Source organism: Rhipicephalus microplus, chromosome 1, assembly GCF_043290135.1.
Source record: "Rhipicephalus microplus isolate Deutch F79 chromosome 1, USDA_Rmic, whole genome shotgun sequence".
Lineage (NCBI taxonomy): Eukaryota > Metazoa > Arthropoda > Arachnida > Ixodida > Ixodidae > Rhipicephalus > Rhipicephalus microplus.
The window spans coordinates 17,342,405-17,360,782 of record NC_134700.1 but is presented as its reverse complement, the minus strand read 5'-3'; the positions used below and the strand labels follow the sequence as shown (position 1 = coordinate 17,360,782).

Here is an 18,378-nt window from a genome sequence, read left to right as displayed (position 1 = left end):
TTCAGCGCGATCCAGGTAGCTGGCGACGTCGAGGTCTTCTTCGTCGGTGCCGACCGGTAGCATGGCGTCAAGCGTCGTTGTTGGGCTCCGTCCGTAGACGAGCTTGTATGGAGCAAACTGCGTCGTTTCCTGCACGGCCGTGTTGTACGCGAAGGTTACATACGGGAGTATGGCGTCCCACGTCTTGTGTTCGACGTCCACGTACATGGCCAGCATGTCGGCGATGGTCTTATTTAGACGCTCGGTGAGGCCATTCGTCTGTGGGTGGTACGCGGTGGTTCGGCGGTGGCTTGTCTGACTGTACCTCAAGATCGCCTCCGTTAGGTCAGCCGTAAAGGCCGTACCTCTGTCGGTGATGAGGACCTCGGGGGCTCGGTGGCGGAGGACGATGTTCTCAATGAAGAATTTGGCGACCTCGGCGGCAGTGCCCTTGGGCAAGGCCCTTGTTTCGGCATAGCGGGTGAGGTAGTCAGTCGCTACGACAATCCATTTGTTGCCAGAAGTTGACGTCGGGAACGGCCCCAGTAAGTCCATGCCGATTTGTTTGAATGGCCGTCGAGGTGGTTCGATGGGTTGCAGAAGTCCGGCTGGCCTAGTTGTCGGCGTCTTGCGTCGCTGACAGTCTCTGCATGTCTTCACGTAGTGGGCGACGTCGGCAGTGAGGCGAGGCCAATAGTACTTCTCTTGTATTAGTGACAGTGTGCGGGAAACACCAAGATGTCCGGCTGTCGGGTCGTCGTGTAATGCTTCCAGAACCTCTGGACGTAACGCTGAAGGCACCACGAGGAGGTGGTCGGCGCGGAGCGGCGAGAAGTTCTTCTTCAGGAGGACGTTGTTCCGCAGGAAAAACGAAGCCAGTCTTCGGCGGAATACTTTCAGCACGTCGGCGGTCTTGCCTTGCAGGTAGTCCATGAGGATCTTGAGCTCTGGGTCAGCTCGTTGGCGTTCCGCGAAGTCGTCGGTACTTATGGGTCCCAGGAAAGAGTCGTCGTCCCGGTCATCCTGGGGCGGCGGATCGACAGGGGCGCGAGACAAGCAGTCGGCGTCGGAGTGCTTTCGTCCGCTCTTGTAGACGACGGTGATGTCAAATTCTTGTAGTCTGAGACTCCACCGTGCGAGGCGCCCTGATGGATCCTTCAAGTTAGCTAGCCAACACAAGGCGTGGTGGTCCCTCACGACTTTGAAAGGCCTGCCGTACAGGTAGGGGCGGAACTTTGATGTAGCCCAGATGATGGCAAGGCATTCCTTTTCTGTCGTGGAATAATTGGCTTCTGCCTTCGAAAGTGACCGGCTAGCGTAACTGATGACCCTTTCAAGTCCGTCGGTCCTCTGCACGAGCACGGCGCCGAGCCCTGTGCTGCTTGCGTCCGTGTGAATTTCGGTGTCAGCTTCTTCGTCGAAGTGCGCCAGTATTGGCGGCGTTTGCAGGCGTCGCTTTAATTCTTGAAATGCCTCGACTTGCGGCGTTTCCCATTTGAAGTCGACGTCGGCCTTCGTGAGGTACGTCAGTGGCTCGGCGATCCGCGAAAAGTTCTTCACGAAGCGCCTGTAATAAGAGCAGAGGCCAAGAAATCGGCGTACTGCTTTCTTGTCGGTGGGTGCAGGAAAGTCGGCGATCGCAGCTGTTTTCTGTGGATCAGGGAGCACTCCCGACTTGCTGATAACGTGGCCATGGAACAATAGCTCCTCGTAGGCGAAGCGGCACTTTTCTGGCTTCAGGGTAAGTTCCGAGGCTTTGATTACCCGAAGAACAGCTTCAAGGCGCCGGAGGTGCTCGTCGAAGTTGGAAGAAAATACGACTACGTCGTCCAAGTAGACGAGGCAAGTCTGCCACTTCAAGCCTGCGAGTACTGTGTCCATAACCCGTTGGAACGTCGCGGGCGCCGAGCAAAGACCAAAGGGCATGACCTTAAACTCGAACAGGCCGTCTGGTGTTATGAAGGCAGTCTTCTCTCGGTCTCTCTCGTCTACTTCGATTTGCCAGTAGCCGGTTTTGAGGTCCATCGACGAAAAATACTTGGCGTTGTAGAGTCTGTCCAGAGCATCGTCTACCCGTGGGAGGGGATACACGTCTTTCTTCGTGATCTTGTTCAGGCGACGATAATCGACGCAAAAACTTAGGGTTCCGTCCTTCTTCTTCACTAACACCACGGGTGATGCCCACGGGCTCGTAGACGGCTGAATGATGTCGTCACGCAGCATTTCGTCGACTTGTTGCTTGATGGCCTCGCGTTCCCGTGCAGAAACTCGGTAGGGGCTCTGACAGAGCGGACGGGCATATTCGTCGGTTATGATGCGATGTTTCGCGAGAGGGGTCTGACGAAGCCTCGATGACGACGATAAGCAGTCCTTGTATTGGTGGAGTAAGGCTTTGAGCTCCTTTTGTTGCTGCCTGGAAAGGTCTTGACTTACGTCGAAGGCGGGCACGGAAACTGCTGTCGACGTTGCGGCTCCCTGAGAATCGGTGAGGGCGAAGGCATTGCTCGTTTCCACAAATTCGCTTAGATGTGCTACTGTCGTGCCCCTATTCAAGTGCCTATATTCGTTGCTGAAGTTCGTCACCATTACCTTGGCTTCGCCGTTATGAAGCTTGGCTATGCCTCTTGCGACGCACATCTGACGGTCTAGGAGCAGGTGCTGGTCGCCTTCGATGACACCTTGTAAGTTGGTAGACGCTTTGGTGCCGACGCAAATGATGACGCTCGACAGTGGCGGGATGATTACCTGCTCTTCTGTTACATTCAAGGCATTGTGAGCGACTTTGCAGTCTGACGCCGTTGCATTATCCGTGGACAGCGTGATTGACCTGGATCTTAGGTCGATGACTGCGCCTTGCTGGTCCAGGAAATCCATGCCTAAAATGACGTCTCGCGAGCATTGCTGCAGGACCACAAAACTCACAGAATACGTCTGGCTGTGAATCGTGACTCTTGCCGGGCAGGTTCCAGTCGGTGTTATAAAGTGGCCCCCTGTTGTTCGGATATCCGGTCCTTCCCATGCAGTCTTTACCTTCTTGAGCTTAGCGGCGAAGAGACCACTGATGACAGAGTAGTCGGCGCCGGTATCGACTAGGGCGGTGACGCTGTGGCCGTCGATGATCACGTCGAGGTCGGTGGTTCGTCGTCTGGCGTTCCGGTTAGGTCGGGGCGTCGGATCACGGCTGCGTCGGCTTGGTCCGGCGCTGCTATGTCGCGTCGGCGGCGAGGCTTTGTCGTGAAGACTCTGCTCAGGCGGCGTACTGCGACTACGTCGGGAAAGTTCGTGCGTCGTGGTCATCGTCATCGGCAGCGGCGGCGGCGGTGGAGGAGGATCTTCGGCATTGCTTCGTGCAGCAACCGTACCTCCATCGGTTGCTGCCTTTAGTTTCCCGGGTAGGGGCTTGGGGATCGGCCCCAGTTAGGGCCGGTGTACTGGCAGCGATCCGGAGAGGCGTAGCGGCCAGGCGAAGGTGAACGGGATGGTCGTCGTCGTTGCCACTGCGATCCGGCGATGTAGTCGGCGATGTCGCGAGGTCGCTCACCTGGGCGCGGACGCGGCGCGTTCACGTCGAAGCCACGCAGTCCCATCTCACGGTACTGGCAGTAGCGGTAGGTGTGCCCGGCTTCGCCGCAGTGGTAGCATAGTGGGTGGTGGTTCAGGGTGCGCCAAACGTCAGTTTTCCTCGGCGAGCGCTGGATTACTGGCGAGCGGGAAGGTGTCGGGGGTGGCGGCGGTGGTTGGCGACGAAACTGCGGAGACGTTGGGTCCTGGCGTTGGCAAGGAGCGGCGACAGGTGCAGTAGCAGCGTAGGTCATCGCCTCCGGTTGGGGCTGTGGCCGTTCAGGAACGCTCAGTGAGCGCTGTAGTTCCTCGCGGACTACGTCTTCGAGAGAGGCGACTTGGGGCTGAGACGATGGCAACATGCGGCGCAGTTCTTCACGAACAATAGCGCGTATGGTCTCGCGTAGGTCGTCGGGGCAGAGTCCTCAGACTTCTGCGACGTCTGGCGACATGCGCCGATCGTATTGGCGGGTCCGCATTTCAAGAGTCTTCTCGATGGTGGTAGCCTCGGAGAGGAACTCTTGTACCGTCTTTGGCGGGTTTCTAATCAGTCCGGCGAAGAGCTCCTGCTTCACTCCTCGCATAAGCAGGCGAACCTTCTTGTCCTCAGACATGTCGGCGTCGGCGTGGCGGAAAAGTCGCGTCATCTCCTCCGTGAAGATCGTTACGTTTTCATTGGGGAGCTGCACCCGAGTTTCAAGCAGTGATGCGGCTCTTTCCTTCCGCACGACGCTTGCAAAGGTGCGCAGGAAAGCAACGCGGAAGTCGTCCCAGGTTCGAAGCGTTGACTCGCGGATCTCGAACCACGTCCCTGCGGCGTCTTTCAGGTAAAAATACACATGACGCAGCTTGTCGTCCGGGTCCCACTTATTGAGGGCTGCGACGCGGTCGTAAATGTCAAGCCAGCTTTCCGGGTCTTCGTAGGTCGATCCGCGGAAGGTAGGCGGCTCTCTGGGCTGGTTGACGACCACGGTTGCCGAAGACCTTGCTTCCGTCATCGTGGATGCCGGCTTCGTAGCAGCCTTTGTTTTCTTGTCCTTGTCGCGAAGCGGCAGGTATTTGGGCGGTAGTCCTTGTTGTCTTCGGCTCACTCGAACGACCGGGTCGGCGTCGTCCTCTTGGCGGCTTGGGCTTGGCTCACGACTGGACGGGGGCGTACGGTACATGGACCGAGAAGCACCTCCACCAGATTTCACGCGGTTGTGACACACGCAGCACTTGAGAGGAAGCACACAGGAGTCAGGGTGATGTCGGGCGAACTGTTTATTGGGCGAACTTGTGCCCAGCAAAACAAGGCCAAACACAACTCACAGCAACAGCGGCGTGAACAGTCGTCGGTCGACGGAAAAAGACTGACTAGTGGCGCACTGCGCCGGCTTTTTATACACGCGTCATATCGCGTTCTCGATTTATTTCTGGAGCTCCAGAAGTTACTAAAATGTGCGCGTCAAGCATGCAAAGTTTCAAGAATGATCCACATGGTTCCAGAGTGGCATGCAAGATAAACGCGGCCTGCGTTGCGCTTAACAGAAAGTGATAACAATGCTCCCCCGCAAACAATCACAACGAGCACGCGTGTCACTGGAAAGTGATAGCGGCTTTCTTCGTAAACCAAAAGAACCGCACATGTCAATACTATCACGCGGACTCACATTCTGCCCTGGCAACGGAAGGTATGATGAACACACGCTCCTAAAAGACCTAGACAATTTGGCACAAAATTTACGATTGGAGAAATATTTCTTTGATAAACCCGAAAAAGATAACGCACTTTTTCGTGGGGTAATCAGACGGCAATGGACCCCAGACACCAACAGAGATCGACATCTGGATCTCTATTAGACGCGGTTCAAAAAGATGTTATACATGCGTACAAGGTGCACAAACCAAGCATGAATAACATATCAAAAAAAGAAAAAGAGGCACTACTCACGTTGAGCAACTGCGAAGATCTCGTCATTAAACCAGCAGACAAAGGAGGCGCGATTGTTGTTCTGAATAGATCGGACTACATTGAGGAAGGCAAGCGACAACTAAATAACAAACAATTCTACAAACACCTCGACTTTGACCCTACCACGGAGCACAAAAAGATCATTGAAACAACCCTAGAGGATCTCACACGTGAAGGCGCCATTGATTCGAAGCTTAAAAAGGCACTTATTACGGTACACTCGGCGCCTGCTCGTTTTTACATGCTGCCGAAGATTCATAAAGAGAATAACCCTGGCAGACCCATTAATCACGCACGGGAACGTTAACGAAACCCATTTCCAGTTATATTGATTCTTTAATCAAAGACATACCACCCACACATGAGTCCTTCTTGCGTGACACAGACCACTTCCTTCGGGAAATAGCAGACGTGAAAATTCCAGACGGTGCATTTCTCGTTACATTGGATGTTAGCTCACTCTACACAAATATCCCACATGACGATGGTGAAAGGGCGCTTGTTGAATCGTATGTCACACACAACCCTGTCACTTATCCAAGCAAAAAAGTAATTGAAATCTTCACAAGACTTGTACTCGATTTGAACAGCTTTGAATTTAACAACCAGTACTATGTTCAAATCAGCGGTACGGCAATGGGTACAAGAATGGCCCCAAACTACGCTAATATATTCATGCACCACATAGAGTCCAATTTTCTTTCATCTTGTAATATCAAACCATTACTCTATAAACGGTACCTAGATGATATATTCATAATTTGGACACATTCGGAAAACGAGCTCCTCAAATTCATACAGGCATTCAACCAGGTACACCCCAGCATTTATTTTACACACTCCTACTCTAACACTGAAATAAACTTTCTTGATGTACTCATTCGAGTTGACGATGGTGCGTTGGTAACTAACGTATACAGAAAACCTACGGACAGGCAACAATACCTGCACTTCAAAAGATGCCACCCGCGACATTGTAAGACCAGCGTTCCCTATTCCCAAGCACACAGATTCCGAAGAATCTGCTCCCACACCGAGGACTTCCACAGAAACAGCACACATATGCGCGAAGTACTCCTTGATCAAGAATACCCGCCAGCTATCATCGATGACGCCATCAAAAAATGAAAATCTGGACCGCCAGATTCTTCTCAACCACCAGAAAAACGCCGACCAACACCGCAACAAAAACTTGCTATTAACTTTCACGAGCAACCCACCGAACATAAACAAGGTCCTAAGAAAACACTTTAACATATTGGAACATAGCGTGCGACTATCCAAAATTTTCACTTCTCCTCCTTCTGTTGTATACAGACGGCCAAAAAATATAAAGGATCATTTAATAAATTCAAAGATTGGTGTGAAACCTCAAATTGGGCGTCACCCTTGCGGAAAAAGCAGATGCAAGGTATGCAAACACTTGCAGACAACGACAGTGGCGAAAAGCACCCACTCGGATTTTAAGCACAGGATAAGAGGTGCACTAGACTGTGACTCAGACAACGTCATATACCTCCTGGAATGTGGGGTATGTAACAAGCAATACGTGGGCCAGACAGACACTGCGTTTAGAATTAGATTCAACAACCATAAGGCACATGTACGATCTCTGCCAGGCCTTCCACTTTCAAAACACTGCTCATTAAAAGACCGCAGCTTTGATGACATCAGGGTTACACTACTAGAAAACAACTTTCAAACAATCAGAGAACGGGAACAACGGGAATCTTATTTTATCTACAAATTTAACACGATAAATTACGGAATAAATGAACACTCAGGCACTCTGTCAGCGTTACGACCGCTAAAAGACGCAAACGCTTCTCTCTAATCAGTCCGGTTTCATTACGACAATAATATTACCCGCTAACAAAGCTTTTGGCCTATGCATCTGACAACAAAGAAATGATTTGCCTCATCAAGCACAGCCGGAACGCACAGATAAGTGGTCCCGGATGTCGTACGCCCCCCCCCCCCTTTTTTTCTTTTCTTTTTTTTCTTCTTTAAGTTTTCACGCACATTCTGTTCTTTCACTGAAAAGGAGCTGACAGCTAGGTGGTTTCCTTAGCGTTTTCATACATGCGCGCATGTCTTCCCGGTGTGCCGCCACTGTGTGGTGACTGACCCGGATGTCGTATAGTCTCCCCCCCCCCCTGTTTTTTTTTCCTTCTTTAATTTTTAACCCACATTCTGTTCCTTCACTGAGAAGGAGCCATTGCATATAATGAATATCGATGGCGGTGCCTCAATCACCGGCTTTTTCATTCCTCCCGACGCCACCAGCACGCACTCGAAGCGTTTAAGCCCTCCCTATTAACTTGTCCTAAACTTCAAAGAGGAACGAGCCGCCAGCGGACTACACGGAAAGGTGAGATACAAGAATGGCGGCTCACTGCCCCTTTGGGAAGAGTGGGTGCGGGGGAGGTATTGTTGACAATGATGACATTGCTCATCTACCTCTGCCCTACTCTGTTGAGATGCTGCCCCTTTTCTAATTACGCCGTGTCGGTCTTGCTTCTTCTCCTAGATTTTCTATATTTTATTTAATGTTTGTCTTCCCGTTTCGCCTTTTCTTCTTTGTTTCTCTCTCTCTTTTCTTTCTTTTTTTCCCTTTTTTACTTTTATTTTGACCCCTTCTCTCCTGTCTCGACACGGTATAAGAAGACACGGAACATGTGTAAATAGTATTATGCCTTGAAAAAGACGGGGTTCCCGTCGAAACGTCGGCACTATAAACAGTTGGTATGTGAAAGCGCATCTACTTTGCTATTTATAACCTTGCGGCAACCGAAGTTATTCTGCTGCTTATAAGCCTTACCACAAATGGCTGCTGCCCGCGCTTTTCGCAAACAACTTACATGGAGGTTTCCGATCCACGGAGCCTCTACTGCAATAGTCAGTGACTCACAACTAAAGTACCTGCATCAACACTTCGATCCGGCCAGCCCCCATTCACCTGCCTTCATCTGCCAGCTTGGTGCATGCATTGACGACATCGGAGAGCTATTGGACTTCGTGCCTAAAGGTACCTCGAACCTTATTCTGCACATTGCAACTAGCGACCTGGCCAATACGGATGCCCCTACAGCATTTTACGTCGCCCTCCTTGACTGCCTCCGGCATGAGAGACCAGATATTCTTATGGTGTTTGCCACACTAGTGCTCCCACGAGCCCCCAACCAACGACTCCGCCGACACAACTGGCGTGCGGTGAGGCGGTTCAACTTCGAAGCTCGGGAGTTTATATATATATATATATATATATATATATATATATATATATATATATATATATATATATATATATATATATATATATATATATATATATCCCGAAGTTTTGAGCCCCTATTACGAGTAGGAACATGGCGATGTTGTGCTCCGTCTGGTGGGACAGTAGGGCGATGATGTGCCATGCCCGGCCATCTGCTTTAACGTAAAGTATAAGGACGTGTGCTCACTATACCTGAGGGATAATTGTTTCTCCAGCAAGTACATGGATGTGAGATGGGGAAGTTTTATTGCGGCCGCGAAACACAAGGAGCTCAGGCTTCTTTGGAGTACTAGTGAGGTCGCCCCTTCGAGCATAGTCTGACGCGGCCCCTGTCGCTTAATAAAACCAGTCTTGAAATACGCCGTCGGAACCCGGAAACAGCCACAGAGTGATATCGTCGGCATAGATGGCATGGTGCAAGACCTCAATATGCTCAAGTTGTTTAGGGAGACCTGTCATAGCGATAATAAATAATGCTGGTGAAATCACAGCTTTTTGAGGGGTGTCTCTGCCTGTTAAGTGGATGATACTAGAGAGATGCGGGCCTATACCAATCTTTGCGGTACAATCACGAAGAATGGCCCTGGCATAGTTATAAACGTGAACGCCGTAGCACGATTCGGCGAGATTGCTGAGATTGAGGTCATGCTCTACACTGTCAAAGATTGAATTAAGTTCCCGCGCAAGCAAAGCGCGGGTTTGTGCGGGTTGGGACACCCCGAGATGGGCGAAAACCTGCTCTTTCAACTGGTGCAACAAACCTTGCGTGGTTAGTGCTAGCAAAAGCCGAACTGCGCATGCGAGCAGACTGGTCTTCGCGGAATGGCTGCAAGTGCAGCAGGACATGTTCAATGAGCTTGCCTATACATGCCGTTTTGGAAATTGATCGCAAATTTTCGACGCAGGTGGGATTCTCGAGTTTTGGGATGAGGAGAACTTCCGCACGTCACCATGCATGGGGTAGCGCACCGTTCATTCAATGTTCGATAAACGTGACCATCTGGTGCATAAGATCTGCGTCGTTGATTTGATTGATATGTGGCGTGCAACGTCCCAAAGCCACCATATGATTATGAGAGACGCCGTAGTGGAGGGCTCCAGAAATTTCGACCACCTGGGGTTCTTTAGCGTGCACCTAAATCTGAGCACACGGGCCTACAACTTTTCCGCCTCCATCGTAAATACAGCCGCAGCATCCGGGATTCGAACCCACCACCTTCGGGTCAGCAGCAGAATACCTCAGCCTCTAGACCACCATGGCGGGACGATTTGCGTCGTTGAGATTTCGAAGTGTCGTGTACCGGATGTAATCATAACCCGGCGCTGAATTTTTGCGCATATTTTATACTGCGGAGTGGACCTCTTCAATTGTGATTTCAGCATCTAAGGCACTGGGCGAATCTGTCATATGGGTGATACTGAGGACTCGCTCCTGAAGGGATATAACGTGCTTTTAATTCCTGCAGGGGTCTGTCAGGAGAGTCTCTAAACAAACGATTGAGGCCATGCAACCGCATTCGAGTCGGCGTGATTGTGCCCGAAGGGTCTGTAAGTGCTCACATAGTGTTCAATGTCTTAGCAGTACTCAGGGTGCCGGCAAAACAAGAAAGTTGAAAGTTGAAAGTTGAAATTTATTTCACCACAACGATACACCGTGATTTACACAAACAACGAAACAACGATGACGATTACAAATTCCCCTCGAGTTGTTTCTCGCGAAAGTCTTGGTGTATTCCTCTAGTTGTCGCGTGATACGCGCGATTCAAAGTTTGAGTTTGTGATTTAGGCGCTGACGCTTCCAACGCTTTTTCAGCACTTTTTTAGCATTCTGCAAGTGGAGCTGGTGCAGGTCGACACCGGTATTGATGGGCGTAGCATGGTGATCGACTGCCTGGTGGCATCAAGACAGCCGTAAGAGCCGTGAGCGAGTTTTCGAAGCCATCCACTTCTGGGCTGGCAGTCCATAGTTGTCAAAATTCAGCACAGTTCATTATATGATTTTTTTATGTTCAGCCAGCGCAAACTGGCAAGAGGAATGACGGTTGCGATTATATGATGGTCACTCATTAGAGTTTCGTCTAAGGGCCCTATTGTGGGGACTGCACCGGTACCGCAAATCATCCCGAGATAAAGACACGTATCTCGTGGGACGCTACTCTCTGCGTGGCTTCGTTGTGTGGGATCAATAAGCAACGTGGAGCACATATGACATATGGTGTCCCACAATTTCGTTCTTTTGCAGTGCTCTTGAGATATCCTCAAGCTGAGTGCGCTGTGTTAAAATTTCCGCAGAACAAGAACCTATTATCCAACTTACTAAATTTTGTAAATAGATAATGAACACTTTGCGTGCGCGCATGAGAACTGTAAAGATTTAGAATGAAAAGACTATGGCTGCGTTTGGGGTGATTACTTCTATAATTTGTTGGGAAATGACATTGGCGACTGAATGCAGGCGCACCGTGAGACGGTTAGACACAAGTGGCCCTGTGAGGCTTGAATCACGCTTTGGAACCTCCAAGAGAACAGGTGCTGTGGGGCTGCTGAAGGAGTATGAGGTCAGGAGCCACTAATGTCATGGCAATGTACTGCTGCAGGGGGACCCGCTCTCGGTGTAGCTCCCTGCAGTTCCATTGCCAGACCACAAGATGATCCCGATTACGCGTCACCATCTTCCCTCTAAAGAGACACAGGGCGTGCGTATGGGTGGGAGCGCTTTGTATTCGGTGCGAGTGTTAAAGCAGAGGTGAACTCCGTGAGAATTTGGTGCATGTTTCGCCCAGTTTGTTGTAATTCAGTAGACAGAGAGGAGATGCTGCTACTCAATTAGGTGTGAAGCGTCGCTACTTTGCTTTTGAGTTTGTCCTGGATAGCAGGCACCACCTGATTGAGCATATTGGGGAACTCTTGCTTAATAGCAGCCACACAGTCTCTACCTCACGTCGAAGTCGAGCACCTAGATCCCGCAGTTTGACCTCCATTTCTGCACGAGGCAGATGAAACGCATTCGATTCTGCATTATGTGTCAAGTGTGAAGCTGAAGCTAAGGTTGGGGGTGGGGTAGTGGAAAAATATGAAAGTAGGGAAAGCCCCTTCACGCAGCTTACCTCCAGAGGTTTTTCGGGCGTTCCTTGGCTCCAGCTTTGATCCTTGTATGGCTGGTTGCCGTCTGTCAAATTGAGACGAGACTTGTTTGTTGCCAGTAGTGCTGTGTTTTCCAATGTGGCCGTCCGCTTTAGAGATGGTCGTTATGAACCCGTCCTGGAGTTGGAACGAGAGAACGCCTGGACCGAGACCGTGACCGAGATTTCCTACCCGGAGTGGAACCTCCTGCTGACAAGCCGCCTTTTGACGGCGATGATGGTGTGGGGTGATGTCCTACAAGTCGTTGTTACTGTTGCTGAAGTGCGTTCCGGACCCGTTGCTTGCTGAAGGGAAGCCGAACGTGGGCTGGACAGCCCGTGTCAGTGGTGGAGTAATCTCCTCGGTGAGCATGAGTGCTCCGGTATCTAGTTCTCAAGGCCGCACGTTTTGCGTGTGACGCACATTGGTATAGGGCAGTTGTCAGATCAATGTCTCTGCCGGAGCCAAACCGTGCGAGCCTGCTTGCGGTGGTGATGCACGTAGCACCGGTATTCAGCGCCATAATAACGTATGTATCGTAGCACCTGCAATCCTTCGAAGGTAATGAGAGCCGTGCTTGTTTTTACCTTCATTCTTGCCTGTAGAACGATAACGATTGGTGTAGCGAGATGATTCATTGGTTAAGACGGGCTCGTTTCCGGGTCGACACCATAGATATTGCCTTTACACGAATTGTCACGTGTGGCAATGAAAAAAGACGCAGGATAGTTATGCTCGCCTTGATTAAGGTGCTAGACGTTGTAGAGGTTTAGGGTGATGTGGTAATGTGGCGTGCTTAACTGCGAGGTTTCGTTCAGGACGCCAACGGAAAACTAGCTGGTCCACTTCGGCAGGAGGTAGGCTTGCGGCCTCTCCAATAGCTCGCGTGAGTGTGGGGCAGGTGCATTGGTCCAAACGTAGGCCTCCCAGTGGCCGTAAGATTGCGCCGAAGTCGTGAAGAAGCAAGGTTGGTGACCGCGATCTCGTTGGCCTACGTTGAGTGGTATCCCCTTGAAGTTCACTTGTCTGAGTTCTTTGATTCGGCTGAGAGACCGACAGATTGGCTTGCGTGCGTTCATTCTTCTGCACCAGCACCCAAAGAGAGCCATCGTCATTGAAGGGGGACGTTGTGTCATCTCTGGTGGGCGCAGGCGGAATCGTGTCCGGAGCTTCCGCAGCAGCCGTGTTGACAGCGCACTCTGTAACTTTTCCTGGCAGATCAATGGAGTTCTCCAGAGCGAACCTGTACGCGCCTTCGGCATGTGTGACAACAGGGAGGCTAAATATTTACACAGACTTGTGTAATGGCAGGGACGCCAACAATCTATCGGGTTGGTGGTCATTGAAGCCGAAACGCTACTGTTCTCAGTTCAGCCACCGTCGAACGCCAACACCTCACCGGCAGTAGAGACGCGCTGCGGCTAAGGAACGCAAAGTACGTTTCTGGCAGCCACTCGTTAGAAGATTCAAACTGGTGAAAAAATTATCGATGTCGCACTCACAGGCGTAGAGGTGGGCTCAAAAAGATCTGAATATTTCGATGAGCGAAGGGAAACCGATGACATGGATGATTAGTACCTGGACCTCAGAATGACTGGTCAAAAATCGAGCCCTTGCGCAGCACGTCCTTCAGTGACAGTTGTTACGTCGACTTTTGTGATATGTCTATCGCCTTTGCACTTTGTATTGAGTTTTGGGGGCGGGACTGCGTTTGGGGAGCTTTCTGTCGTGTTTATTGAGATATTCAGGGATATATGTGAAGCTTGATCTTTCTTTACGTTTATCAATGAAAGAATTCATCTTCTCTACTTTCTATGAATGACAGAATTTCTTCAGTCTTCTCTGCAGTTAATTTACTTCCGCTAAGTTGGGTAGCTATTAGGAAAAGCTGATTTGCGAAAATTCTGTAAAATGTCTAATAATCCCAAAGACGCACTTCATAAAACGCTGTTTTATTTCCCTAATGAGTTACGTGGTAGGGTAGCCAGAGCACATCTCACCTTTGTTTTCAGAGCCTTCGGAATTCCCTTTTGATTATTGTATATATAGTAATAAATACACATTATTCACGTTCAGTAAATTAAAAAACAGCGCCTTGTGAAAATTTTCACTGACATGAAACTGAACTTCTTTTGCTTGTAACAACAAATCCATTCGAGACTGCCATGGTCTCAGACCATGGCAGTCTCGGATGTGGGCTTTTAAAGATTTAAAGGTAGGCCAGTGTTGAGAATGCTTACTAACGAGTGATGATGGTGCGCGGTAGTAATGATTGAGTAATCTGGACGGCGGTAAACTGCATATTATATGAAAAATGCGATCAGCACGAGGCAGCACGGACGGTAGGATATGGTGCCAGAAAAGCAAACGTGGGCATGTTGTCAGCAAAAATTCATTGAATCAATCGGGAAATTTTAACAATATGCATTCATGATGAGCGGATACTCTACCTAAGGTTCTCGACAATGACGAACGACTGGACGGAAGCCCAGAGGAACCAGTTGACGTTGACGGCATCATTGTTGAACTCCCACAGGTAGCGCAGTACTGCCAAACAGGCCCTCATCGGATTGCCCTCTTCGACGTACATTGTGTGTCTGGTGCGCGTTGTGTCCAACTCGTTGCTTACGAAAAGCAAATGGTCGCAGTGGCGCCCCCAGCTGGCGTTCACGATAAGGTCCAAGTTGGTGTAGTTTACGTAGAACGTGTGTATTACGCAGAAGATCGCCACCTTCAACTGCAGTTTTTCTGCTGCCAAATCTGCAATGCATAAAGTACATTTCGCTGTGTCTAGTCGGTGGCGAGAAAGCGATGAAAGTACAGGGTAAATGCGAACAGTTTTCTTGACATTGCGTTAAGAAGGCAAATTATTTTAGAGGAGCTCTCCGTATAGGCTAGGAAACACTACTGACATCATCAAAAGCAAGCTAGGATCCTCGAATTGCGCAAAAGGGTATACAGTGAAAATAGTTCAGTTGTGTCTTCCTTGTAACTCACATTTACTATTCGGTAATATTCTAGTCTTACAGAAAGGATCGTCCTCCATACAAAGTGAACCATTTTTGTCAGCCTGCAGGTTTCTAATTCCTAAATAAGCACCGGCAAGATGTAGCTGTTTTATACCTTCTTCTGGAGGCTCAGGTCTCAACAACAAATTATGATTTCAGAATGTTAAAGGTTGAAAATGCAAGAAACTTTACTCATACTTTATTTATTTGCATCTACGCGGTGTTTCCTCACATAAAAACTCAAACTTTCCCTCATTACTTACGACGCTGATTCCAACACTGCTACTTCTGTAGAACAAGCTTTTTTACCATATCACTTTTAAAAAGCATAGGCTTCGAACTTATGGGCACACATGACGTGACAAATTTGAGGCAGAAAGGCCATGCATGGATGGGTGTCACTATGACGTGTGTTTTTTTTTTTTTTTTTGCGGTGCTGCTGTCTGGTCAGCATTACTCACCCGACTCATGCTCACTGACGCTAACGGCTGGTAAGCAGACAATGTGACGCGTATTCAGCAGCGCCGCTCAAGCCTATCAACCGGAAGGCCATGATTCCAGATGCGTCATTTCAATTTATTGACGAAACCACCTGCAAAAATTGTCTAAAGGCCTGCGTGCGCCCCAAAAAGCCGACTGTTAGACAGCGATGTTAGATATTAGTGTGCCCTTACTTACTTACGCAATATTACAAAATTATAGCGTGAAAACAGCCGCAAACATAGGTTGCGTACTCAAGTACACGTTCCGACCAATGTACCTGTCTTATTCAAGGCTGCAACAGTTCAAACCTTGAAAAACGCAAACCTACTTGCCGAAACGAAAGCTACAGCAGAAAAACCCATTCACAGATTCCTTTCATCAACAGCTTCCGTTCCATCTTCCGTTTGCTGGGGTTTCCAAAATTATTGTGTTTCTTGCGTGCCTGAATTCCCTGAAGCGCTGAGCTACTCATAATCATTGTTTCACTGTTTGTCATTACAGATTCGGTACTTAGGAAGTGTCGCACCTTTCTGCAGCACCTCGATGACGTGCTGGTTCTTGAGAGCCGTGACCAGAGCACCGTTGCTCTTCATGACTGACAGATGGCGTCGGAGAAGGGCGGTGTCGCCGTTGTCCAAAGTTGCTGTCTTTGGCACACTTGGTACTGCAATCGCGTTCTTCTGGTGTCTTTCATTAGGGGCTTCCTGCCACATGAGGCCAAGTGCTATACCCACAACCAAGCCGAGTGCCAAAGGTGGCACGTCGAGGCTTCTTGCACAAACGTTTTTGGGCAACATACGTTGGATTCTCTGTCAAGGTATGACAACAGAGCTGCCCCTTACGCACGGTACTGAGTCTCCAGTGCTTCAATTTGAAGATATTTCGGTGTCCTGCAGGAAGTCACCTCTTTGAAACCACATGAGCAGCTCTCTGAGTGTCAAAAAAAAATCTCAAAGATTATGTAGGAATCAAGAATTATTGAAGAATCGTTTTTGGATGGCGCTCTCATCGAAATTCGAAGGAAATCACTAGTATGCGTCGTTACGTTTTCAGAAGATATGAACTACACCCTTCATGTTGAACTAGTAGCAAAATCGTTGTGATCTGCCATCGGTGTGCTTTCTTGCTGTGAACATTCGTTTTCCAAAGAGGTTAAAATTGCAGATATATTACAGCTTGTTTGAACTGCATCTTAACTATTGTGCGCTTGTGTGGGCCACGATCAAAAAAGGTAACTTTCGTGAAGTTTTTCAACTTAAAAAAACGCACCCTTCGACAAATAGCCAGTGTACGTAATTTTTACTCCACTGCGCCACTTGTTCAAGAACATACTATAATACGGAAGACAAGTCTTCACGAATACAAACTTCTATATTCATTTTTCTTCGGCTTTGACATAATGAACTCCTTCTTAAAACGTACGTCACGACTTGAATACAAAAATATTTACTCGTGCACTCACATCAAGAACACACGACCTGTACCATACAGGCGCACAAATTATCTGAAGCAGTCGTTGAGACATAGTTTACCTTCCTTACTCAATAAATTGGAAAGGGAAAGAGCTATTCAGAATACTTTGCCGTGCAAAAAATCCGAAAATACTTTTACAAGTATGAATCAGAGAAGATAACATATTTATTTAAAACAACAAATAATTACAAGTGTACATTTGTCGTGTCTAGGAGGGTGACAAAAAATCACGAATGCCTGAGTGTCACACCCCTATCTGGACACATAACTCAAACAACAGAGGCCTTTACAGGAGCATAGATTAATACATACGCAAGATTATATATACGATACATACTTAGCTATACCAATACAAGATGAATACAATTATGAAAGTGCACTTGATACATGTAAGAGCATAAGAGAAATGCATATACGGATTGCAGCACAAACAAAAAACAAGCAAAACAAACTAATATTTTTGTTATGATGAAAGGTAACATTTATTATGTGTCATTTCTTGTACCTTATTCACAACAGCAAATGATTTCAGAAGTGTGCTATTGCGTAAGATTGTTTCTGCACGCCATAGTTAGTCTGTGTAAAACCATTGACACGAATATTTGTTCTATTTTTCTGATTATGCCGCTTCGACAGAAATTGTCGATAAGTTATCCTGTCATAACTTTATAACTGAATTATTGTAATGCATTTCTTCTCTTTTTCGATGGGTTGCATTGTTAATATATTATTCGCCTTGAAAACTGGTACAAATGAAGTTGTATAGGGTACTATTTCAATAACTCTCAAAATACGTTTTTGCAGAATATGTATCTCAATATTATTGGTTTTGCTTGTTGTTCACCATACAAGGAGGAAGTATTGCAAATGGGAATGAATTAGTGCTTATTACACTTCAAGTTTCAAGCACCGCGTCAGAATTCGTTTTACTCTACTTATAATACCTATTGATCGTGAGATGCGTTTTGTAACATTAGCAATATGGGAGGACCGGCTGAGATTTTCTTTGAAAATAACACCAAGAAAAATATGTGTTTTTACACGCTCAATAATTTTACCTTGAAATCTCAAGTATATATCATTCCTGATAGTTTTATTTCGTGGAGAAAATTGTATATTGAGCTTTCTTGGTGTTTATTTCCAGCCAATTTAAAGTAAGCAACTCTGGAAAATTATTGAGCCATTTATTAACGTGGGACTGAAGTACATCTAATATCTCTCCCAAGAGAATACAGTCGTGTCATCAGCGTGAAGTATTACATCGGGAATGAATAGAACATTTCTTATATCATTAATATAATTAAAAAAGAAGTGGCCCACCAATAGAACTCTGAGGGTCATTATATTCAATTTCCCCCAACACTGATTTTGAACTATGGGTGTCTGTGTACTGGTAGTGGTTTCTAAAATAACTACGTATCAGGTCTAGAGTGACTCTTCTAATACCACATTCGCCTATTTTTTAAAAGATGTGATGTTTAAGCCTATCCTAGAGCATACAATTTGTTTTCAAAATTCTT

The 18,378-nt window shown here is 48.0% G+C and overlaps 1 protein-coding gene across 1 annotated transcript in view; it reads right to left on the bottom strand.

Annotated features, from left to right (window-relative positions):
• LOC142767663 (glycoprotein-N-acetylgalactosamine 3-beta-galactosyltransferase 1-like) overlaps positions 1 to 16,270 on the bottom strand; it is a 136,516-nt gene extending 120,246 nt beyond the window's left edge. Inside the window, exons 1-2 of the mRNA XM_075869825.1 lie at positions 15,912 to 16,270; positions 14,345 to 14,654 (exon numbers count right to left, since the gene is read on the bottom strand). Of these exons, the coding sequence (XP_075725940.1) occupies positions 14,345 to 14,654; positions 15,912 to 16,182 (581 nt within the window). The 5' untranslated portion in view covers positions 16,183 to 16,270. The remainder of the gene's footprint in view (positions 1 to 14,344; positions 14,655 to 15,911) is intronic.
• Between the last annotated feature and the right edge of the window lie 2,108 nt (positions 16,271 to 18,378).